General features: G+C 40.9%; 1 protein-coding gene across 1 annotated transcript in view; it reads left to right on the forward strand.

Moving 5' to 3' along the window:
- LOC128303210 (cyclin-dependent kinase 5 activator 1) overlaps window positions 1–26,143 on the forward strand; it is a 49,016-nt gene extending 22,873 nt beyond the window's left edge. The window contains exons 2-4 of the mRNA XM_053040082.1: window positions 12,537–12,674; window positions 22,190–22,395; window positions 23,548–26,143. Of these exons, the coding sequence (XP_052896042.1) occupies window positions 12,537–12,674; window positions 22,190–22,395; window positions 23,548–23,698 (495 nt within the window). The 3' untranslated portion in view covers window positions 23,699–26,143. The remainder of the gene's footprint in view (window positions 1–12,536; window positions 12,675–22,189; window positions 22,396–23,547) is intronic.
- The last annotated feature ends 711 nt before the right edge of the window (window positions 26,144–26,854 follow it).

Genomic DNA, 26,854 nt, shown 5'->3' on the forward strand with positions numbered 1-26,854 from the left:
CCATTTCTTAATATTATTCTGCATCGCGTTGCGGTAAGTAAAGTTTTTTATTCAATTATCCTTCCTTGAAGAGTGTTGAACAAACCATATGCGGACAGCATCATGGATAAAGGATTGTTCAGCTCAAATTCAGCGTGTTTGCAAAAGCACTGATAAATGTGCTATTGATAAGCGTTCTTACTCACTATTATAAACTATCATTCCTGCATAACTTCAACTCCCTGTGGAGCTTGTGCGATTCTAATGCCATCACTCGCATGGTGCTCAGCGAAAGGCTCGCTTGTTCTCCCTTAGCCCATCGGCCACATCCGGCCACTGACCGAACGGCTTTTGCCTGCCCGGGGAGACAAATGTGGCCCTGCTATGCACGTGCAAACGGTGCGGTGAGCATTGGTTGTAATTAAATGAAGAATATCCGCTCCAAACGCTGAGCTTGCAACAAAATGATGGTTCGCCAATGATGGACCTTTTCCTGTGGGATGTCCTTGACGTTCAGCAGAATGCATGGTCAGGGCGCTTTGTCTCCGCCATTCCGACGTGGTCGAAGCGCAACCGGATGCTACCCGTACGATGTTACCGTGCGTCATCCCGGCGGATGTGACCGAAAGTTGGCTTTGTTTTCCGAAGAGTCATTTATGTTCTACCATTTCCCCCCGTGTCAACACGGTGTTGTATCTTGCGGTTGCGAACCGGGGGTTGAATGTTCTGATGCGTCGTGGGCCAACGGAGCATGAAACGACATGAAATAGATTTTGGGAAACTTTCAACACCTACATGTGTTGTCTTTCGCTTCAGAAGTTCAGTTTTCAGCCTCCGTTTGTGCGGTGAAAGCTGTGCGCGTCTTCGAGAACAGGACAAAGTTTTTCCACGCGTGGTTGAACATCGAATCGGTTTGTTCGAACCATTCCTTTTCCGTGGGTAGCGCGTGGGATGTACTGCAGAAAACGGAAGAGGAAACGACTATCGATCGATTGATCCGGGAGACTTTGTTTTTACGCCACAGCGACCCACATCGAGCCACACGGGCGTCCTGTCGTGTTCCATCCCATAACATGCTCGCACATTATTGCGAACGGTAAAGTAGCATACTTTGGTGATTATGTAAATTTATGATTATGAAGTGAGGAGCCACCGAGTGTCATCGCGCCTGAGGTCATCGCTTGCGGCTAGATCAAGGCACGTGTGAGCATTTAGATGATTCCTGCTCAAATTCCTGCAGCTGCTGATGCTGCCGCCAGCATTTAATATGGGGAACGTACGGGAACCTACAAGGTCCTTCCCATTGCTGCCACTGTCACGGTCACATTTTATCGTCCAGCTCGGGTGCCTTAAAAGCTGCTCGACGGAAACAACAAGCTCCGAAGAGAGTGCAGAGCGGGCCCCACGAGCTCCTTGAGACGAGGGTTTGCTACAGAAAACGGCTCAATTTAGCTGGTGCATACAAGATGCTTTTATCTGTCTCCTTCAAGCGTTCCCATGCGCACCCATCCATCCACCCACCATTTTCCCCAGTTTTTAGTGGCACACCGTGACACAATAACCGCCTTGCAGGGTGCGCCGAGAGATAATGCGCTTATGGTGCAGTGCAGGCAGCGGTACACGTGTCTGGACAATAAAGGGAATTTATTTGCGAATGGCCTTTTTTGCAACATTGCTTTTACCTTGCCCACCCGGGAGTGGGTGGTGGAGGTGGTGGTGGGCGACATCCTTACCATTAGGGAGTGGGCTGTGCAACAGCTCTTTTGTCACTGTACGGATTCGTGCACGTGGCTAAATATGCACAATGTGTGAATAGTTAATGGGAGCGTTGGCTGTTGGATGGCGCAAATTAAACTTGTTATTTTTATTGCTACATTGTACGATAAATCGTCCAAGTTTGTCGTGTTCCTACGAAAGATAAGAGCGAGAATTGAAAGTGTTGGTTGAAGAGCTTTTAATTGTTTGCGGTGGATAGCGCGTTCTACTACCAAAACCTGCCACACAAATGAATAATGCTATCAAAAGCACACTTTCTATCACTTTGCTATCAAAAACAAGATCCAAAAAAGAGGATGGCAACTTTTTTTTAATTGCAAACGAATCTGTAATTTTGCACGAAGTTGTCTCACTGTAGGAGTAACTCTTCATGTAACAACCAACAGCCAAATGTTAATCCCCATAAGAACCCATATCATTGGCCTAAAGATTCTCCAAATGTTTCGTGTAATTTTAGCCGTATCCTTTTTTTCGGTGCTACAGTACTACAAAATGTAGTTAAGTAGATAGAAAGTATTTTGAGATGCATAAAAAATGATAAATAACATGATTGCAAAAAAGTGATCTTATTGCTGACATTATAATATTCGTTTTTATAAAAGACCAGGCGTCTCCATCTGATCTTTAATTCTGAAAAATGTTGATCATTTAAGTCAATTACGAACAAAAACGCCAGAATCTCATCATTTATTAGTTTCTTCAACTGGGTAAGCATGAATCGTTTTCTAATCATCGGATGCACTCGTTACGGTCTCAAAGCCCAGCTTACATAATCGGAAATACACCATGCATGGCAGAGTGTCGTACGCTGCGTTTCCGATGCACTTAGATTTGCGGTTAATTTCCTTCCCCGGTTCAATGCGATTCCTTAACCGTACCACCCCTCGCACAAGGAGGACTGAGGCAAACTAATTATCGCTAAATGAACAAAAAGACGTGACGGGTACAACATGCTGCTACATCAGTACACGTACCGCTACGCTTCATGTGTACTACTTCGTTACGGTACGGTTAACATGCTTTCACTGAACCGCAGGCTCCGAGAACAATTTCCTGCCGCATATCGCATATCGTTACCGTTCGGCTTTATATACCGCGTTTCTTTAACTCTTGCACGTCACTCATGTTGAAATCCGGTTCGAAGACGAAGTTCAAGTGTTTACGCTACTATACGCAATCGAGTGTTTGCACCAGGCGGCTTAAGCATGGCAAAATGGCGCTTATTTAGCGTATCGTACGATCTCGCTTTTTCGGTTTCGCTCTCGTAACGTTACCACCGTAATTAGTTTACAGATTTCTTTTACCTTTCGTTTGCCCGCCGCGAGTGTACACTTTGATTCACAAAAACATACCAAGAGCACGTCAACGGGTTTGCATGCATGTACGTGAATTGCAAATTTCATTCTAAGTAAATATGTTCGGATTGAGGGAAAAGCGAGTGCTTGTGCCGAGAAAATGTAGGGCCAGTAAAATAAGTGAATAAATCAGATGAGGTAAAATTCCTCAAAATTGGCTAGACTTATGAATACTGAATTACAAATTACTATTTAAAAAATATTTAATATCATTTCTTAAATTAATTTTACAAAATACGTGTATAATTTGTTTTACAAACAAAATTCTATAGTAATACTTACAACTATTCTTCAATAGCACACTTATTGTTGGTGAAGTCATTAGACCAACAATGACACTTCCTCTCAGCCGAGGTTATTCAGTCAACGATGACAAATGAATGACGCCCGGTAATTGATGTCATTTCCGATCGACAATCAATGTAATCGTGCTTATTGATGTGACAATGAACCATTGTGGAATATATATTTAATATTAAACGTATTACGCGATCCATGGTTTGTATTGAGTGGGGATATACGACTTTTGAATTTAATCATGCTTGTTCTTAATTACCGTAACTAAATAATAAGATTTTAAAGGCTCAATTACATTCATATTGTACCTTTTCTTTGCTTAAATGAGCAACTCCCCTACATACGAGTAGATACTCGTAGTATTGCTTCTGAAATACGGTCCGTGACTTTTCGCGAATTTTTTAAACGAAGCACAGGTTGCTGAAGCTTGTTGAATAGTTTTGTAAATTATAGGACTACCACACATTTAAATCAATCGATTTTATATTGATTAAATTGCAGCTATTTTATCCAGCGTAAGATCATTTATACCTAAATTGACATATTAATCATTTTTCACAGATATTTTTTAATGAATAAATTATTCCAAATAATTCTAAAGGCGTCGAAAGAGAATGTCCCTGTCTCCAGTGTTTTCCGGATGGTATTATTAAAGTAATATTCCTCGAACCGTGTTCATTCCATCCCCTTTCGCAGTGCAAACGATTATACCTCCCGCTGTAATGTTTCTTTAATCATGTGAGCACTGTTTTAAGCGCCAAGGGTCTCACAAAACAGAGCAGAAAGCAATGGTAAAGAAAAGCACTCTCCTGCTGTGCTAAGCAGGAGTTCTGTACACCAATGTGTGGAAAAGATGAAACGGATCCAACTGAGATGGTTCCTTTCTCACGACCAGGATCTTCTGTCGTTATTTATGCTTACTGAATCTGGAAAACAAAATGATAAATGTCGGCTTAGCATATCCCATCCTTTTCGGAGGGGGAGTCCAGACACTACAACCCGAAAAAAAACCCCTGTACGTCTCCCGCAGGGTGCGCCTCCCTGATGGTGTACGTGCCGCGTAGCATGACGAGAAAATGAACATATTTTGTAAATAAATTTCAATTTAAAAGCACTGGGAAACGTTGCACACCTCGTCGGAAGCATACCTCATACCACAATAAGCGGGATTATCATATAGATAGACAGTGAAGCTGCGGGCATGCGTTTTTTATGTATTTGCCGCTCTTGTTTGAAACACAACCACGGGACACGAAATGGTAATGAATAAACAGGGAATCAATATTCGGTATAAAACACATTCTTCATGCAAAATAATATTTTGCTTACATGCATACGAACAATGCGTATCGAGTATTTATAATGGATTTCAGTGTTGAAATGAAGATTTTAAAGAAGAAATTAATAACTGTAATAAAAGTTTTACGGTGAACAGGATTCAAACTCGAAAAATATAAGAAAATCAGTTGCTGCAAAATAACTACACTTATTAGTCTGATAACACTCTGCAATCTGTGTCTGGCCTCGACCACGCCTACGTGATTTTGATGGCGTTGAAATTACTTGACCTGCTGAGAAGTCACCTCTACGCATTAGAGACACAGTTCAGTCCCAGTTTAAAGCCTGACCGGGCATAATAAAACACAAAAAGTTCAAATAATATATCAATCCCTCAAAATTTATGCGATCATTACCCACCACAGCGAAGCGTGCATGATTAATCACTCAAATCAGTATCTTGAATCGTAGCCGAGGGGAAACGAGAACACAGCCTACAAGACAAATTATTGTACGCTTCGTGGGCCGGAAACCCAAACCCAGGCAAAGTTCTGAATTTGGGTGATAAATCGAATCGGTTCTAATGGGCGTCTCGGGTTGCCGCAGTAAGGATGAAGATCACATTCGCTTCGCCTGTAAGCTGCTAATGGAATATATGGAGCACGAAAATGGTCCAGCGTAGGGGTTGTACCGGGCGTTTCATCTTCACTAATTAAATTTAGTTCCAAAAAAAAAACGAAATCGTCCGCAATTCGAGTGCGGTGACTTTTACGACCTGCAAGTTCTCTGCTCCAAATGGAGTTGGTCACTTACAACCGGATGTTTTTTTAGATTGATACATTCTGCTGAAGACGTACCCAGGTGGTTTGTTTTCGGTGGAAACAGTCACTATTTCACCCCTCAGGGTGATTGTAGAAATTAATTATTTCCAACACGATCGGTACAGGTGGTGCTGACGATAATAAATACGAAGAACACCAAACCGGTTCAGGTGGTTTTCAGAAGAAAATGGAGATCTTTTTTCACAGCTAACACATACGATTTCGAAACACAGATAGCTAACACTTGCCACAATTTCACACACGCCGTTCACTCCCCCAGCTGTGTCCAGAGCTCCCGAGATAAAACTGTAACGATGTTCTTTCCACACTAATGGTAAAAACTATTGGAGTGCAAGCTTTTAAAAATATGAAACCATTCCATATCCCAAAGGCTGGAGCGCTTTGTTCTCGGTGGTACTGTACTCTCGACTCAACAAGATGGCGATTTACACATAAGAGAGGCAGCAAAAAATATTCCTTCTCCGATTCAAAAGCAACGTGTCTGCCAAAGTGCTGCTTTTCCTTTTTCCCGCGCAAAGGCTGCGTACGGTTAGCGAAGTGGTAAAAGTTTTTCTCGCGCTCGCAAGTAATGAATGTGGCATTTTTCATTCCGCGTCCGAGCCAGGAAACTTTTGCAATGAACAAAATGAAGATCGTTCCACGCTATCTTACATCACTGACACGTGTTGGAGGATTTTGCTTCACCGTTGGGTTTCTTGCTTGCGGATCGTGCCTCTTCGTGTCAGCTGTCTTGCAGTTGCGTTCTTTCCGCTGGAAGAATGACAAAGTGGATTGATATGGGGCTGCTTTATCTGTGCGGGTAACGATGTGAGGGTGCTTAAGCTTCCTAGCGAGCGTTTGAAGCAAGCTGTTAGCTGCTCAATATAGTTTTTTTTTATTATTTTTTTATTTTATTTTTTTTTCCTCAAGTTTTATTTTTTTCTTCGTCAAGTTGAAGAAAACTTTTGAAAACCTAATTTGTTAAAAGTGATGTAAAAATATTGAATTCTATCCAATTTAATATTCAATTAGCATCAAATGAAAAACTAATCATTCATTACTGAATAATACAACGCTCGACTGATGGATTCCCACGCACCGAGAATCTATTTTAGATCAATTAACTTTATTAGAAACCCTTCATGTACACACCCACACCCACCATGCACTTTCCTTTGATCTCTTCGCCGGAAGAGAATAATGTGATTGCATTTGTGGAGCTATAAGCAGAAACACCGACCCACCATCGAAGGCCGGTATGACGTGCCGACCTGGTCGACACACATACGAATCATAAACGCTCCCACACTGCGGGGGACACACGACGTTATGAAACATTGCTGAACAATTCAATTTCACTCTCCGGTGGTGGGTTACTGTGGGTGTTTATTGTTTATTTTAGATTGACGAAGTGGCTCTCCACCGTTTGCCGGTTTTATTGGCCTGTGTACGTGTGTTAAAACACGAGCAAATAAATCAAATTACCTATTTTTGTGAAATAATAATGAAAACTCTTGATCGTTGCAACGGAGCCGGTTCGCGCGTTTAGGCGTACAGTGATCGATGGACATTGCAACCATGACCAATGTCCTGTAAAGAAGCATGTATCCTGTATCTCCCGTACGTACGCCACGGCCGGACACGTTCTGGCCGTTGAGTGTTTTGAATCGATCGGAAAATAAACGAACCAGGCAAACAGCGATGCCCCAGCACGACATCAATAAGCAATAAATCACGTCTCGCAGCAACGCCCAACATCGTCGCACCGAAACCGTTTTGCGGAAACCAGCCCGGTCCCTGCCCGCAAACGGAGTAAGCGACAAACATGACGGAAATCGAAAAGAAAAACAAACGGAAAAGCTCCCATAGAATGCTGAAGCATCAACCAAGAACTTCAGATGCTCGGGCAGGCACCCGGCCGTCGCTGTTTGTCGTGCCCTTGAGAATAAATCATTTTAATGTTTCAATTCGACCAAGCTTTGTGAAAAGGTGTGCGTATGTTGGGGGATACCTGCAGGTATCCCGAGGGAATATTATGTCGTAGGCCGTGGAAAGGCTGTGATGCATCGCTGCTTGGTGCGAGATAGAGCAAGAAAGGCAATCACGATTTTGGGCGGTGAAAGTATACACCAAACATAGAGAGCTCCCTCTCTATGGTGGATCGGCAGCGGCAAGTGGCAAAACAAATGGGTGGAAAGCGCTTCAAATCGGCTGAACGCATACCGCTGGGGAACTATGAAAGAGTGTTACTTTGATTTATTGCACGACCTCCTATTCTTATCCTTTGTCTTGCTTTGGTCTTGTACTAATTTGGGAGTTTTGAATACATTTTCTTTTGCACTGAAAGGATTCGAGACCTTTATCATTTTTTATACAGGCAAGCTAAATAAAGGTACACGAAATAAGAAATATGGTTTAAATTAACGTAGAATCATTTTTATGATTTTTTTTTTAATTCTTAAGCAGCTTTTTTATTTCAATTCATAAACAATAAGTGTCATATATCCGTATCGACATAACGATCAGCCATGAAGCATTGTCATTTTATTCTTTCCCATAAGCCTGTTAATTCGATTCCCGACAAAGAGTTTTTGTTGCGAACGCAACAGGGCAACAAAACACGCAGCACGAGAAAATTCACTTAACACAAATAACTCATTTGTAATTAAAACTACTCACAGGCATTTAAGTCACGAACGAATTAAGGTTATCGAGATAAGTAAGTAGCAGATACAATATGTGCTCTTGTTCTGGGGCGCAGTATCCTGATTTTGGCCATTAAGTCTCAGAGAAACTGGGCAGATCTTGAGCACTGGCGTCCTTGGATACAGAGTTTCCTGCAAGACTGACTATACCGAAAGAAGATATCTTCTTCTTCTGTCTGCAAGAAAGAGTGTATCCTCTTAAGTCCTATGACTCTTGTCTCAACTCCCACATCCAGAGGCTCTGTTCCGATTACAACTACCTAGTGTCATATGTCTTCGCCTGTCTGTCGAATGTTGATATTTATTGGAATCGTACAATTGCTTAAAGTATGTTAATTTAACAATGGAAATGTGGGTTTTTTTGTCTTTTCTTAGGTGAACGTTTTGATTTTGATTTCAGTTTTGAACCATCAAGGTAATTCCATCTCAAACTTAAATTGGGGTATATGAGGTGGGACATATACCTGTTCAGGGTACTTATCAACTTACTATCATGAGAATACCAGCTCAAACATTTTCTTTTTTCTTCGGTTTATTCTACCCTTTGGTCCTTAACTTATCCTGATGTAAGTTGCTTGGTTTTTTTCAAAATTCACATATTTATGAGATTTAACTATTTAAGGTCATTATCAACTTATAAGTCATGAGTTATAAAACTCCTCTATGAGTTTGAATTGTAGCGTGTTTGATTAAGATTTAACTATTTAATATAACACACTAACTCTAAGTTTTTTTTATCTAAGTGAGTTGTATATCCCATCACTAACCCGTGTTATTTCGTAAGTATTTGTAAACAAATCTTCATATAATACATTTACATATTTAAAAAGTTTGTTATACGTTTATTTTTTTAAGAAATAGTCAATCATTCTACAATATTAAAGATCTATTACAAGAAACAAATAAACAGACAGCTCTTAAATTATAGAATCAAATTAACTTTTAAATCCTCAAAATAATAACTTTAAACACGTTCTATTTTTATCAAAGTTTCCATTTTTAAATATAATTTTTCTTATGTTTTTTTTAACGTCTCAGTTGTAGTAAGAATACAAACGTTTGGATTACATAACCTCGCCAAGTCGGTAAGGAAACGTTCTGTTCAATAAATTCTTTATCGATTCACGGTTGTTTGCGTCAACTAAACCCGAACCGCTCAGTCTTTGTCCCGTCCTCAGGCCCAGCCTTGGACCACCTCTGAAGCGTTTCATAATAATCGATATTAATTTTATGGTTTGGAAAACGGTGACCACTCTTTCCGGACGGTCGGTTCGCTTCGGTCAGAATTCGGAAATGTCGCATATGGTTCTTCCACTTTACTAACGCGCCAGCCGGTGCGGAATTAAGACGCGTGCCGCGATACTCGTAAGAAGTTGTGATCGATTTGCGTCACAATTCTGCTTGACCTTCGCTGAAGCGCAATATATTGACGTTGGCGTTGGTACCATTCACATCGCACGATAATAACGCCCAAGACATTACGATGGCGACAGTAAAACGGCACTGGATAAAGCTTATCACCACCACGGCATCTTGGCTTCCAGTGGGTCCTTTCCGTGGTTGTAAGCGCTTAATTACACCCAATTCTGCTTAGACCAACATGTTCCGATCGGATTGGATTATGAGATGGTAAAGTATACCGGGAAGGAACTTGCCCATACCGAACAGCTTCGACCACCGACGATGCTCGGCGAATGAGCCGAAGCAAGGACAAACTTCTCCCGTACAAGAAAAGTCCGCTCTCAGCGACTGGCAAGAACGTTACAATGTTTTGTTCTTGCCCGTTTTGAGCATCTAATGGAAAATTGTGAAGCCGATAAAAATATCCTTGCCTGCGGCATGCACTCAACAGCATCATTAGCTGCCGGCACTTATCTTATGTTCCATGTCCATTCCACACCGTTTCTTTCTCCCTCGCAAAACGTGCATTACCAGGTTCGTTATTAGCACGCGGCACCACACCGTTATCTGTGTGTGTGTGTGTGTGTGTGTGTGTTTTTTTTTTTCGAATTCATTTTAAAACTTTTTTTCTGTGTACTTCAGTTTAATCCCTCCGCATTTTTAAATAGAATTAGATTATTTTGTCAGCTCGGCTACTTCTTCGGCACGTTGTGGGAAGAGCATTCGAACCATTAAATCGAAATGGAAAAAGGGGACCACGTTTTCCGCAAAACTGTGGCCAGTGTGAAATTGTACATCGTCCACAACACTGCGTGTTCCCCTGCGGGCATCAATTTAAAGTAAGATTATTAGGTGTGACGGTATGCGGCGCAAGTCACTGTACCAGCTCATGGCGATTCTCTCAGCCGTAATAGAAAAGCCTTACGAAAATTGGAATTTTACAAAAAACGTAGCTTTTACAACAATTCCGCACAAATGAAGTGCGGTAGTGGTTTGTACTTTGTTGCTTTTATCAATTTTACCGAAGAATGCAAGAAGCTTTCAAGCGCTTTTCAAATCTTCTTCCGTGTGCTGGACATTAAACTAGGTGTGATAGTAGTATCGAAATGTTAACCTTTGCAGGAACTTTCAGGTACCTAGTCAGGGTTTAGTATTCCAATAATGACGAGATTTTTTGGGAAATTGTGTCACCTAATTATATTAAGATAAGGAAACTAAACTCGCTCAAAGACATTTTTCATTTGAAACAAATCAATAACCTTCTCCCTTATATAACCGCGTAATCCATTATGCAGATGATTGCAACTCTAGACAATATTTCTCATGCAATACTGCAGAAATTTAATTCCATCACGCAAATATCAATAAGCTTTCAAAATGAAAGAGCCACCATCAATTATGCACAGTGATTAAATGGACCGCCCAGCACCGTCCACATCGACTAAAAGTGTCCACTTTAGCGTGTGACAACGGCACCACAACACTCATCATGATATTTGCTCGATTTTCAATATATCTGATGCACGGTGGATCTTGGGCAGATAGAAACAACATTTTCCACGCTGCAAGTATGTTTGCACTCCCCAAGGAAAGCAAACGACCGTGAGTGGCATTTTTATGTATCCCCAATACAGACCACCCACCTACGCTACCCAAGAGCGGAAAAGAAAAGGATTGAAAAGAAAGTAGAATGACAAAAGTTTTTCCTCATAACTTTTCCGTTTTTCGCAACATCAACGAACCAACGGGGATGAACTTCGCTTCTATGCATTGTGCTCAAATCCTGTTTTTTTTTTGGTCACTTTCCCATTCTTCGCGTTGTGCTACTTCCATGTTTGTCCATCAACGACACGCTGCATGATGACAGTCGTGACACAAAATGAATTGGGTTGTGTTCTGCATTAACAACGCGGAATCATCGGCTGAAGTGACAGCCAAACTGCAACGCATTTGCTGGCGCACCACCACCCAAGCATGTGGGACATCCGGAGGGAGTTTTCCCTTAGCGTTTCGCTGAAATGGTGCATCGTCGGAGTAGTGCAACTGACATTTGGTGCCCAATGGTGATGGGATTCTTCATCAGTTGCACACACTCTCCAGGTGATGCGGTTTTGGGGTTTGTTGTTTTGTTATTTAAGTATCGGTGAACTGATATTTATTTTAGCGGAAGTACAATAGACACTGCGTGGTCGAGAAATGTGTATTTGAAATTAAATTAAATTTAATGACATTAAATAAATAATTTACTTAAAAAATTGCTGTCGAGGGTCGATAGTGGTGCAAGCATAGTGCTATTTTATAGTTATACAAAATAAGTTCATTTGTTTTTAATTTAATTTATTTTCACAAAGTGTTCCTCTAAATATCCTAGATACTTTATCAATTATGCTTTATCGTTCATTAACTTAACTATTAAAAATATCTTTCCAACAGACAGGAATGTTTTTTTCAGTTTATCGCATAGTTTGCGCTTACTTTTTCATGGTATGGTGGTTGGTTGGCATGATTTCATGGTTGACTATAAAATTACTTCCATCTTTATCGTTTAATTTTTCTGGTGTAATAGTATAATGTTAATTCTAAAGAAATACGTTAATACGTATTTGAATATCTAGGGAAATAATTAAATACTTTTTTCATAGAGACCCAGGTATTGGACAACGCATGTTAGAGATCCAAGAAATCGGTTTTGTATAAACAAATTCTTTATAGGTGGTTTATCCAAATCGAAAATATTTTTTTTATAATTACCAAGGATTTTTTATATTTTTTATATACCAAGGAATTTGTTGTAATCTTAACACCGTTCCATCAATAGCAAGAATTTTGCACCCCTAGGTGTTGAATTTCCATCAAACAAAGACGTCAATAGCTTACCAATGATCTAATCTCACCTTTCCATCTGTGCCCTTTCTTAATTACAGGCGTCCACGTCAGAGCTGCTGAAATGTTTAGGAATGTTCCTGCACGATCGATGCCGTAAGCTACGCGACTTCCAAGCCGGCGACGCTGTAATGTGGCTAAGGGCCGTCGACAGAAGTTTACTGCTTCAAGGATGGCAGGTACGTACGCTTCGTCCGCTATGTAGGTTAGCTAGCGGTTGTGGCCAATGTGACCAGAGCAGCAACAGAGCATCTTACCCATGTTACCGGCCGGGTTAGTCGTGACTTTTGTTTCGTGGCCTTTTGTCGTGCGAACCCCGTGTTGATTCAGGTGACGAAAATACTATTTGAATCCTTTCGATAGATATTTATCAACGGCTCCACTGCACGTAAATGCTACCTTGTTTGATTTAATTTGCAGTTATAATGATACCCCCCAGTCGAAGTGGAGCCCGCTAGAGAGCACGCAGGTTGCTTCCGATTTTTGTTGTCCGAGCGCCTAGAATTAATGAGCACGATCAAAGGCTCAGACCCTGAGTGGTGCTACTTTTAGCTGCAGGTTGATGATGTTGACACCGAAATTGGATCCTGCTAATCAAAACTGTCGTCACGAGCTGCCGGCATTAACTTCTCAATAGTGGCCGGGTTTTTTGGGCAACGAAGAACAAACCACTACAGTTTGATTAACGCGTGTAATTCAACACACAAACCATCTTTCCCACTTCTCGTTTCTCCTTTCTATCGCTTATCTTGCGCGTATGAGAGCAGTGAGGAAACTAAAATTAGTCTCAACACCATCCGCTTGCCTCTGGTTTTATGCTTTTCCTTTTATGCCGTACAACCAACCCTGTGCAAATAGAAGAGAAAGTTTCCACCTTCGTTTCGCGCGAAAACTTTTCACCGATAGCTTTGCTTCAAAAATAGCTTAACAGGTGTGCCAACCGCCTTTCGCCAGAATGCCACCGCTGGCGTGGAGTAGTCATAAATCTACTAATGATCAAATTAATTACCAACATTGTTATAGCGCAAGGGCTAACAAGGTACCCGGGATATAAGGTTCCAAAGTTTGGCAAGTCCTGCTATGCAGTTTGCCAGGTTGTTAACAGCACAGTATTAGTTTTGGGATTTATGAAAATGATTAGAAAGCTGAATTCTGTTGGTAAATGGGGTTGGTAATTGGAAAAAAATAAACCGGATCATCTCTCGCCCATTACAATGATGAATAAGTTCATTTTTATAGGGTATTAGTAACGGCATTTCTTGCTCTTCAACACTACAAACTTTAAATAAGTATATAATTCTATCTTCTCAAAATTTAACGCGAAACTTACTCATCAAAATCGTAAACCTTTGGATCATTTGATGGCTGAATCAAGCAATTATTGTGCTTTGGAATCATCAGCTAAAAAATTACTTCCAATTCCGGTTCCTCTCAGTTCGTTTCTCTGCTTGTACCATTTCATTTTATTTATATATTAATTAACTCATCATTAGCCTTGGAAATTAGGAGTCATCAAGCCTGTTCCATGCTCTACTTGGAAACGAACACCACTGTAGCCACGCTCACCATTAGCTCGATGGCCTTGGTCTACTCGTCCCCACATCTGTTAAATCTCTGCAGGTCTGCCGACGTTACAGGCAAAAATGTAGGTTAAACGTGGCGCTTTGGCCGGTTTGCTTAAAAAATGTGGCATCCAATTAAATGTTGCTGCTTGACCTGTCAGACAGTGAAGCGTCGGCCACGCTCTCAGTCATCCGGGCGGCATGGATCCCGGACCTAGCACCATTGTGCACCCCGGTCTCCTGTCTTTCTTCTCTGCACTCAGCACACCGGAATGTGACGACACAGTCGGATGTGACACCTGAGAAAATAAAGGGTCGCCACAGTGGAGCCTGCCATGATGCAAAATAAAAAACACTCAGCTCGGCTGCTGCTGAATTTTCATTTGTCCCCGTGGGGTTATGGAAAAAGCAAAAGGGTCATACCACTAAAAATGAACAGGTGCTTGTGAGCGACAAATCACTGCCACACGATGGTCATCAAAATGGGATCGCGACGAGATCGTTCTCATCTGCCACCGGTTGTGCTTCGACATCGACGAGCCGAAGCCTTCCAATCCCTGAACCGGAGGCAAGGTTTTATTTTTGGAGATTTTCACTTCTCTTTCTCCCCCATCACCAAAACGCCGTCCCCAAAAACTGGTCCAGTGCGTTTTGTCCTAATTTTTGAGTGGTGGTAGAACTTTTCGGAAGGATGGAAACCCCGCCGGCATTACAGCCGGTCGCTTTTTATGGCAATCATAAAGCTTACTTGAATCGCCTCTTTCAACGCTTCCTTCCTCTCTTTCTCCGTCCTTCTTCACGCAATATCCCCGTCCCGGTTTGTCCCTCGCAAAAAATCGCGGTTCCACTAAACCGGCTTGATTTCGAATGGTTAATTTTGCGACTTTCACTCCCCCGGACTCACAAGCACAAGCAGTAAATTCCTCCCAGCCATGCCGGCGTGAATCAGATCCTTGTTGAAAATTTAATGAGCTCTTTTTTCTCGGTCAATGCTGTTAAAATTTGAATTTCACACCACAGTAGCGACGGGTAGTGGCGTGCGCGTGTTTCGCATGTATTGCACCGTACACCATTTTCGGCACAAGGCCGCAGAAACTTTCCGGCAAAAGCGCCCATCGGCAAGCGCGCGTGGATGAAGCGCCAAACAAAACAGGAAAAAGGATCGTCGCGACCAACTTTTGGGGTGACGAAGTAAAATATGACGCTGGCCCAGGCTGAATGGAGCTGTTTTCGGTCCAGCGAGGGGAGGCAAAATGTTTTGCGATAAGAAGGTTTAATAATGCTTTCCAACCATTTATCCCTGAACCGCAACCTTTATCAATGTCCATCAAAAGGATTTTCCAATTGTGATAAACATTAGTTCAGGGTTCTTTTGTATCGCTTTCCGCTCTATGCTTGATTCGTTCGTAGTTTTTTTCTTTATGCGATGCTATTATTGCAATAACAACAAACATATTTTTAAAATAAGTCATTATCTTGCATAACCTTTTCCACCTCTGCTAGAATTCGTACAACCACACACACAAATACCCTGTGCATCATGGACTGGCTGGAAAATTAGTTTTTGTGACCCAAGAGATAAATAAAGTCCGGTAAAATATGGCTCCCGGGTCGGCTTTCATTACACCGCCGGTATGGAGTATGGAGAACTTTTTCTATCCGACATCCTAATGTGATGTGGCGATAGGTATTGGTGGCTGGTTCCTGTTTCGTTTTCCCAAACAATCTATGGGTCGTGCTTGTGGCCTCGAAATGTAGCGCATTTTGCTCCGGGCTGTTGATTTATCTCGATAAAGGAAGAAAAATAGTGTGTGCTTCCTTTCCCGTGCATGTAGGCTTGCTTACATTTTTTTGCACCAGGAAAGTTGATTTAATGTAACGCAGCCACACATACATGCCTAGTGGTCAGCACGGGCACCGTGATTAATGCATTTCCATTGGCTGTGGGCCAACGCACGGGTGTTGGGAAAATATGACACCGGTGAGAAGGTGATCCTATTTCGGTTTTTCGGACGGTCAAATAAATAAACTACCTTACTAATGCCAACCAACCGAATAATGGCCGTTTCCAACTCTATCGACAAGCTGATCCCAGCGTGGCAACTTACAAGCGATTACCCAACAAAAGTTTTTCACCATTAACCCAGCGAAAATCTGCGATTTTTATGCACTTCCCCCATAAGAATGGAATAATCGCAAAAGTTGTCCCGTGCTAAACATCCTTACGGCAACATCCACACTATTAATTTCTGCTTGCTTTGCGTTGCGTCTTATTATTCTGTTTTTTTTATTACACCGTCTGCACAATGAAACTCAACTCAAAATCCGATTACGCGCGAAACTGCTATAAATCGTTCGATTATTGGGCTTCCTTCAATCATCGCACCGCTGAGTGTGCCGCCCGGCTTAAGCGAAAGAGAATTAAGTTTAAGCTCGAGACTGCTCGATAATCGCTTACCGTGCTCTAAGAAGCCCTCGCGGATGGTGCAGCTATCGTGGATAAAATCAATATCGATCGGAATATCAGAGTATCCCTTCATCTCGTGGTGTATTTATCGTCTGCATCTTACCGGTATTAGGCGGTTCCGTGCAAAGATTTATGCCACCGGTACAACATTGAAAAACCTGCGCGATAAAACAAATAAGATTTACAATTTAAGTAGACGCAAAATTTGTTCTACTCCCCCATTTTGGATATGAATTGATAAGCAAAAGCAAACCGGTCGATAACCAACAAGTGGAAAATATTGAATCTGTCGAGGGAAACATAAAGAATCTTCTGTTTTTTTTTGCATTTGAATCGATTTTCATTTTTGTTATTAATGTGCTTGCTTTTCTGTGCTTTTTCGAGCAATCTCATTGTAACTTACCGATTGCTGGTTCGTCTATGATCTTCTCCTTAAGACAATAACCAACAATCAGATAACGAAGTGGATAAAATATGTTTAAGCCAAGCTACTAATCATATTAAATTATATTTTACAAATCATATTGAATAAATTGAATAAATGAATAAATAAATTGATAAATGGAATATTTAAATAGCAAAGGCAAAATAAAAACAACGTGAGACCCAGATTTAATGTGTTCATCTTCTACTTCAATCATAAACCAGCTATCAATACAAATATGAAGATGTTTAATAAAAAACAGCTTGGGTTTTCAGTAATCATAAAAAGTATGATGCTGTCTTTAAAAGTTAAGATGTAATTTATTTCCTAATAGGAAATGAGGCTAATAATATTTGATTTACTTTCCCTTTTCCTGTATGCCCATTCAGCATCAAGTCTTTGTTTGTTCGCTTTTTGCAATTATGGTTGGTCTTCTTAATATTACTTAACATTTGTTTTATTTTCCCCATTGTACATCTAAAGACGTGCACGGTGGAGTATTTTTATCAGTGGAGGATCAATCCCCTTGGAGGCCCAGGGCGGAATTTTTAAAGGGGGGCCTATAATTTTGCTACGGCATTATCGGTGTTAGGGAGGTGTACTTCAAACATGATTTAACAACACCAGCAAAGTCTGGGAAAGAAAGATCCCTTGCGTACACCTCAGTGTTCTGTTGCGTAGCCCTGTAAATGGGCCTAGTAAGCTAGTCTTTATATAAACGTTTTTATGCGCTAAGGAGAACTATAACGCCACATTTTTTACGATTTACGTACATTTACGAATCCTGAGTAGTCCAACGCCTTCTACGATTTTTCGCCCAAGGTACAGTTTTCAATCGGTTTACTTCACGGTAACAATCAGAGAAATTTCTTAGAAACCTGTTTCGCTCATGTTGATGTTTAAGACCATGACACAATTGTTTTCAGATTTGCGATACCATAAAAACACGATTTTCAAGAGGTGACACCTGCAGTGTTTAATAAATTTGCTCATCACTATTGCATTGCATATTATAAAACTCGTGAGAGCAATCCGCTAGTGTAAGGAAGATGGATGAAACGGAAAGCACGGTTCATCTCGCACAAACTTCCCATCGACTGGTACGAAATTCCATACCAACCAGCTGTTTTCAGATTCCCGATACCAGGAAAGCATCCACGGAAGAGGTAACACCTAGAACAGTAAATTTGCACGAAAACCGCAGAAAGGTATGCAATGTTTAAACACTAACTTTCCCTTTCGTCGTGAAAAATTTCTTTGAAAACTACCAGTTTCCGAATGTATAGTACCAGGAGAGCATCCACGAAAGAGGTAACACCTAGTATAGCAATTTTGGTCGAAAAACGCCGAAAAGTATGCAATATTTAAACAATAACTTTCCCGTTTTTCGTGAAAAATTTCTTCGAAAACTACCAGTTTTCGAATGTATAATACCAGGAGAGCATCCTCGGAAGAGGTAGCTCCTGGTACTGCGCCGTAAGGTATGCAATGTTTATACACTAACTTTGCAACCAACTTGCAATGCAATGCGCCGTAAGGTATGCAATGTTTCTACACTAACTTTGCAACCAACTTGCAATGCAAGTTTGGTGCATGCAAGAAACTTGCAAGATGGCGCCCAACTTCGTACTTGCATGCAACAAACTTGCATGCAAACTTGCATGCAATCTTGCATGCAAGTTTTCGCAAGCAATTTCTTGTATGCAAACTTGCATGCAAGTTTGCATGCAAGTTTGTATGCAAGTTTGCATGCAAGTTTGTATGCAAGTTTGTATGCAAGTTTGCATGCAAGTTTGTATGCAAGTTTGTATGCAAGTTCTTGCATGCAAGTTTGCATGCAAGTTTGCATGCAAGTTTGCATGCAAGTTTGCATGCAAGTTTGCATGCAAGTTTGCATGCAAGTTTGCATGCAAGTTTGCATGCAAGTTTGTATGCAAGTTTGCATGCAAGTTTGCATGCAAGTTTGCATGCAAGTTTGCATGCAAGTTTGCATGCAGGTTTGCATGCAAGTTTGTATGCAAGTTTGTATGCAAGTTCTTGCATGCAAGTTTGCATGCAAGATTGCATGCAAGTTTGCATGCAAGTACGAAGTTGGGCGCCATCTTGCAAGTTTCTTGCATGCACCAAACTTGCATTGCAAGTTGGTTGCAAAGTTAGTGTATTAGCATTGCATACCTTACGGCGCATTGCATTGCAAGTTGGTCGCAAAGTTAGGGTATAAACATTGCATACCTTACGGCGCAGTACCAGGAGCTACCTCTTCCGTGGATGCTCTCCTGGTATTATACATTCAAAAACTGGTAGTTTTCGAAGAAATTTTTCACGACCAACGGGAAACTTAGTGTTTAAACATTGCATAAGTTTCGGCGGTTTTTAAGGAAAATTGCTGCAAAATTTTTCTCCACCAACGGGAAAGTTAGTGTTTACACATTGCATACTTTTCAGCGGTTTTCGACCAAAATTGCTATACTAGGTGCTACCTCTTCCGTGGATGCTCTCCTGGTACTATACATTCGAAAACTGGTAGTTTTCAAAGAAATTTTTCTTGATTAACGGGAAAATTGGTGCCCCGGTCCTGGTGTAATTTCGTTTATACTACCTTTTCAATTATTTTTTTTTTGCTATAAATAACCACTGCTGTTAAATTCCCAAAAATCGCATAATTTGAACAAATTGTTTGGGGCCCCCAACACGACGAGGTCCTAGGCGATCGCCTACTCCGCTTACCGTTTGATCCGCCGCTGATTTTTATCTATATTCAAACGAAACCGCAAAGAATGCCGTCTTTTGCGATGTATATGAGCTGTACCTGACTGCGACTGCCATGATGGTAAAGATGGCATTGTTCTTGTCAACCAGCCCAAAGTTAAATAACTCATCCACCGGCGAAGTATCCTTACCACGGAATTCTTAACTCCCTCCCTCTAGTCCTTTTTTACCAACAGCGGTACTAACCGCCACACGAGTGTGTGAGTTTACGATGTGTTTGGGAGTGACACACGTGCACGCGGTACGGCGCATGAAGCTAAATGAATTGCTTATCGTGCCACCAACCAAGCGCCCGTACAAAGGCTGGTGACGTTTTCAACGCGAACTGGGAAAAACCTAACCCTTATGTGTTTGAAAAATCAACGCTCGGTACGTTTGAATGTAACAAACCAACAAAAAACGGCACCAATCTCCAAATCGCTGCCAGACGGACACAACCACCGGGACGACCTGAATCCGTATCTCGTATGAATAAATTACAGCACTATCGCACACAGGATGAGCATTTTCAATATCGTTCCGCGGAGATAAGTGGTGCGGATGGGTGGGAAAAAGGGTGCGCAAGGAACGGGATTTGCAATCTAAATCCGTTTGTCTACCGTTTTCCCTTCGCTACCTTCACGTGGCGGATCGCATGCAATGCTGATATTACGGGAAGCTAACGAACCGCTGACGCTACGGTGTTGACGGTTTCGGATAAAATAGATTTCTGCATTTGCATTCTGGCATGATACACATAGCGTCGTGCTAAAATCATTTACTTTCCGCACGGCCCGGTTTATCGCCATTGATAAGAACGAATCACAAAAGCGCCGGCTGTCACAACAGATGCATCCAAATGCAGGTTGCATGTTTGAGGTTTTGAGGTTACATAGTTGATGGGATTGATTTGAGGGGGGGGGAACGGTGAGATTAAACAAACGGTGTTCCATAGTTCTGTACCGAAACTGTGACGACATTGTCCCTTTAGCACTTTAAATAAATCGACTACACAAATTACTGATTCTTTTCCAGTCATGGTTGTGTGAAGGGTCGAATTGATCAATTTGAATAAAAATGTAAAATATCATTCTTAAAAACCTATACTTAAATTTAATACCTTTCATAAAATTGCCATTTAACACAAATAGATTTAGATAACACATAACCACATGTTTTTAAAAATTACCAATTTTTAAAGTGTTCTGATGGGAGAGTCTATCGAACTTGATTGACTTTGCATATCGACGTTAATAGTTTGAAACAATGTCTCCCATCTTAGAATCTTATTCAGTTTATACGGACTCCCAGGATTTTATTTATTCTTTATAAATACCTTAATGTCCTATAAATACCTTAATCATTAATACCTTAATGATTATTAATTTTCACGATGCCAGAGTTTTTGTAATATAAAATGTATTATTTTATACCAGATTACAACAAAACATGACGAAAATATTAAACTTGATAGCTTTTGTATACCCCTCGTTATGGGTGATTTTTAGAAGAAGGAGAAGTTTCATGGTATTTAGAATTTAAATTTCATACCTCTGAGATTGAATAAACAAATAAGTGAATAGGACGCACTTTCAAAGTCGTGCAAAATTTCATTTAACTTGGGTTAGAAGTCAGCACCGCCTACTTTATTATTCTTTTCACCAATTTTCAACTACAAAGGAACTTTTCTTAGGATCATGTGTGGTAATCATAGTCACTGTGTGGAACCTGCGGTACGAACGAACAATGTACTGAAGTTTGTCGGATAACCCTGATCTGTATGATGTCTGATTCTCTAAATGTCTAATACCTGATAACCCCATCAAAATTTATCTGCTTAAGTAGCGACAATTATTGGAAGTGGATCACCTTCAAACACTGGAAAAACGTAATAAAGTTAGAAATATTTTCCAAATGCATCTCATATATTTTAGAGACGGATGTGGCTATAAAGAACATGACCATCTAGCTTATTTTGTTTAAATTACAGATGAAAAAATTGAACTTGTAAAAAACAGTTCATTGTTGTACATCTCGTCTCATGTAAATCCATAAAGAAGAGAAATAATTTTGGCTAATGTTCTTAATTCCACCGATCGTATACTTCGTTTAGGCTCTAAAACAGGACGCAAGGTCAACTTGTGACGAATGACAACAATCCTTTCGCCTAACTTCAGACTTTATTTTAGACTTTATTTATTTTATTATTACTTTTTAACTTCAGTATTTCATACACGAGCAGCGAGTCAAATATTTACTTTACGACTTTTCAGCTCGCAACCAAAGTTTTCGGTCCATAAATAATCCTTTCTTCCGAATCTTGATGGTTGCTTGACAGTTTTTCAAGATAAATTAAACACAAATAGAGACAACATTTATAAATCAACACATGCGTTTGTGTGTGTGTGTGTGTGTGTGTAGGCGATATTGGTACGATTAAATCAATTCACCATTTTCCTCTCTGTTCCGGTGCTATCTTTTTTTTCCACGCAGGATGTTGCCTTCATCAACCCGGCAAACGTGGTGTTCGTCTACATGCTCGTCCGCGAGCTCGTCGATGGGGAGGAAACGAAGGAAGCGGAGCTCCAAGCGGCCGTCCTAACCTGTCTGTACCTTTCCTACTCGTACATGGGAAATGAAATAAGCTACCCGCTGAAGCCGTTCCTAGTGGAGGACTCGAAGGATAAATTTTGGGACAGGTAAGTGCGAAAAATTGTCACCATACCGGGCCGGGTGACGTTGGGCAGTACCAGTGAGAACCCCCCGCAATAGGCAGCCACCTTCCAATGGATTGAAAATTTGCCCACACTTCGTGGGCCATTAATCATGAAGCATAAAGCTGAGCGGATCAGTGGACCAGGTACCAGGCAGCAGCTTCCGTTTCGTACGCCCAACATGGCGGAAGTGAACGATACTTAGGACCAGACGTAATTCACCCACACCGTTCATTGCCCGAAGCGATACTGTTTGGGTGTCGTAATTTTGCGAAGTCAATGGGAAAGCTGAAAATGTTCGAAATAGCGCAAGGAAGAATGATACGATTTCATGCTAATTCCCTGTCTCCGGTAAGGTAGGAGTTATTTATTAGTAATTTTGCGAAAGAAATTTGTTTCCTTCTGGCTGTGGAAGTGAGTTCAATTTTAAACTGAATTGATGGTACAAGCAAAATCAATTAATGAACAGATAAATTGTGTCTAGCAGATAAAGAGGCTTCTTCTGAAAGATGTATTAAATTTAACCCGTATGAAAAATTCAATCTTGAACGTCTTTACAATTTCTTCTTATAACAAATGAGCTTTCGCAAATTGTTCGTTACACAATTGTAATTTAATTCAATAATTTCATGCCCAACCATCGAGAAGCTCATAAAACATTTTCAACCACAAAAACTGTTCGAATAGCATGAACGGTCCCAAAAAAACGTAGTGTCCAATTTGGTCCACTCAACCGATTCTGATGGATTTATTTGGACAGCAAGAAAAAATGGGTCTCCCGTTACGTATGGTTCGATTCGCATGGATTCGGCCTCATCCGACACCACGATGACCATTGGTGTGCAAGCTTGATTTATAGTGACGTGACGCCTCAGCGTGTCCAAAACTGTGTGAAGCTTTTGCTGATAGTGTCAGCTTTGAAGTGACATACACGTATGTGTGTTTGGTGCTTTAGGTTAGCATCAATTCTGTTTTTAATTATAGAACCATGTAACATTCATGACGTCTGACTTCAAGTAGAGTTGTGTTATTTGCTCGGAGTTTGTCAATGTGACTGTACTCCATTAAAATATCAATTACATCCAAAAAGCAGTTGCAATGTGTTATAACCATTCTCTTTCTATTTTCCATTCGTAGATGTTTGCTAATCGTAAACCGGCTATCATCGAACATGCTGCGCATCAATGCCGAACCGGGCTTCTTCACCGAGATCTTTACCGAGCTGAAGGCGTGCGGCATGAACTCGAATGCGAACGCCGGCGGCAATCTGCCGTGCGGTGCGGCTTGACGCTCCCGCCATCCACGTGAGGTTGTGGTCCGGTTGTCGATTGCTGGCCAACAGCAGAAGTACCAGCATGCCACTAGCACCCTGCAGGAGCTGACCAGCGTCGTCTGATGAACTGGGGACCTTCGAGTAACGAGCTCAGCTATGTAAGGTGGCCGCTAGTCATCCTGCGTTTTGTTCACTTGTTCACCCGTAAGCAATGTCCCCGTAGTCAGAGATGTAGACGATCCAGCTACTCATCATCAATCCATCATGACCATCCAACACATTACGAGAGATCAGAAAAAGAAAAACGAAAGTGTAAAAGTGCAACACACACAAAAAAAAGTGATGTATAATTTGGTGGGAATGTGAATTCCTTAATTTTATCATACTCATTGCGCTAGTGGGGCCCAGTGTCTTGGCGGTTGCGCTGGATAGCAATCGTGCGAAAACATTGGCGACCCACAAGTTGATCGAAGGGACTGTGAGGTGAGGCAAAACATAAAACTTCAGTTTATGCGATAAAATCGTCTCGGTCAACATAAGATCCTATTGCGGTGCATGAACTAAGAAGGAGCATAGAATTTTTAAATTAAAATCAATTACTTGTCTGTCCAACACAAACAGAGACAAAGACAGCTCTCACATCCGTTAAGATGATGATGTATCTCAAACAATACCAAACGAGCCTGCTATGAACTAGTCTGTCCGCGTGGACATCCGTCTGTTAATAACAACGCCGCTAAATTGTCTCATTTGTAAAGCTCCTCGCCAGTTGTATCCTGTTGAGCGTTGATATTTTCTAGATGACGTATAAAAGTGTGCAAACGAAGAGTAATACAAAGAAATACCCTACAACCTATAACAACACTAACGTATGGTAGTCAAAAGGGTAGTCACACAACAGTTTGGTCGTTAGTGTTGGAAATTGTGAGTTGCACACCAGCAAAAAGAAAAAAAACAGAGAAACAACATACGTACCAGCTCAAGGGGAAGAACAGTATGTAACTATGAAGCGAAGCAACACCGAAACATGCAATGTGATTTAAATCTTTATCTATTCGAACGAACGAAAGAATCTTCAAGCGAAGATGCATCCTGGTGTGACAAAACAATCTAATTAGACAACAAAATTAGACGAAACGTACACAAGACTTAGAGTGGATGCTTCTTGAGAAGTGAGACACACAACGAGATTAAACATCTCTCTCACTTTTGCTCTGTGTTTTTGGTTTTTTGGCAAAGGGTATAAAACTTAAAACAAAATGAATCAAACATTCCCTTCCGCCATTACTAACGGAAAGATACCAAATGTACCGTACAGTAACGGAACAGAAATACGAAAAAACATTACGGAAAACACTGCCCTACTCCTCCGATGAAATGGGAAAGTATCAGCTAGACGTGAGCAAAAAGAAAACAAACACACACTTTGAAATGTTGTACAAAATGAAGTCTCAGTAGAACGAAGCGTGTGACACACAGCAAAAGAAAACATTGGCAACAAAGCAACAAACGAAACAAACAAACCATTCCACAGGATAAACGATCGGAAGATAAGGAAAGGTCCGGCCCGGTAACTCACGATCTAAACGATGATAAAGGAGCCGGAGCACACAGCGAAACGGGTGATAGTTGTGGGTCGCCCTTGTTTTGCAACTTGAACGTAGAAAGTAAAAACCCAAACCAAAAAAAACAGGGAAATTATTTCCCCAGAACTTCACAAGGAATGCGAATGGTTCGGATGTGAGGACATCAATATCCCAAAGGATCGGCCGGATAATAAAGAAAGGAATGCACGCTAGGGGTCCCTTTTTTCGGGGTTATCCTTTCGTCAACGGATGCCCTGATGGATCCCGGAATACGGTGACCCTTCATCTGCTATCCAACCTTCTATACCTGTTTCCCCGTTCGCCACCTTTCCAAAAAAAGAACCCCCCTTCAATTTTCTCGGTTCCACCTTTGTATAGTGTGTAAGTGAATGTTAATGTTTTACAAACTGTAGTGGTTAGGTTAATGCCGGGGACAGTGACAACAAGTGTAGTGTGATAGTGTGGTGGAGCAAACCATTTTTCCCCCGTGCGCATTTGCTCGTGGGAAAGGTTACTAATCTCCCCGTGTCGAAAATGTGAAAAGAAATGTCTCTAGTCAAACGATTCCAAACAAACGAGAAGCAAAGGCCCCCTTTATTTTTGGTTTTTATTGTAACTTTTATAATAAGACCTTTGTTCAAGACATTCCCACTAGTATTAATTTTGACATATCAGGAATGTGTTTAATGGTGTTATTTTTTATTTAAATATCTACTTCAACAATGCTCTGAAAAATTAAGCTCGCTAGAATTATCATGGTTGATAGTAGCAACATATTATTGTTTTATTATTTATTTACTTATAACATTTGTCGAATTCTGAACCACCGTGATATTATTATTATCAATTGCATTTGAATTGCAGCAATATAATCAACGATAGGCTTTACGCACGATTCCATTCCGTCTTTTTCTCGGTACTCATATCGGTATGATATTTAAAACAATGCAGTAATCTTTATACATCAGTTCCTTTAGTAAGATTCGTTGCAGAATACAAACATGAATGCTCTTTGTTGCCATCTCCAGCTCGATTGATTCAACTTTGTTCCTTACTTTAGACGTAACAGCACGGCAAAAACTTTTCAAAAACTGGTTGTAAATAGAAGAAAAATGGACCGCTGAAGAATGGTTCCGTTTGAAAGCGTAAGAGAAACTTAGGGACATTATTAGCACGTGCAGCTGCGTATGCGACGCAGAAGCCTAATGACAGTGGCTCCATCACATTCCATCCAAATTGTTTCAATTCGTTTCTACTCTTAAGTGTGTAAGCTTGTATTGTACGGATAATATGGATTATATCAGTAATTTTTACACAATGCTCCCGGCAAGGCGATTACGACGCAGAATGGAAACAGTGAGAGAACAGTCGCTTGAGACGACGCTAGACTATTTAGTGTTATTCGTTGTGAAAACAAAAACACACATTAGATAAGTCGAATTGGTCGATAGTTTGTAACAGATATATTTATTTACTGTTTCCTTGTTTCTATATCGCCCCCCGACATTTGATATTGGACCGAATCTGTCACGCTTAATTTATGCATATCTTTTTATTCCGTTCCAAAACAGTCACGGGGGAACCA

This window comes from Anopheles moucheti, chromosome 3 (assembly GCF_943734755.1).
Source record: "Anopheles moucheti chromosome 3, idAnoMoucSN_F20_07, whole genome shotgun sequence".
Lineage (NCBI taxonomy): Eukaryota > Metazoa > Arthropoda > Insecta > Diptera > Culicidae > Anopheles > Anopheles moucheti.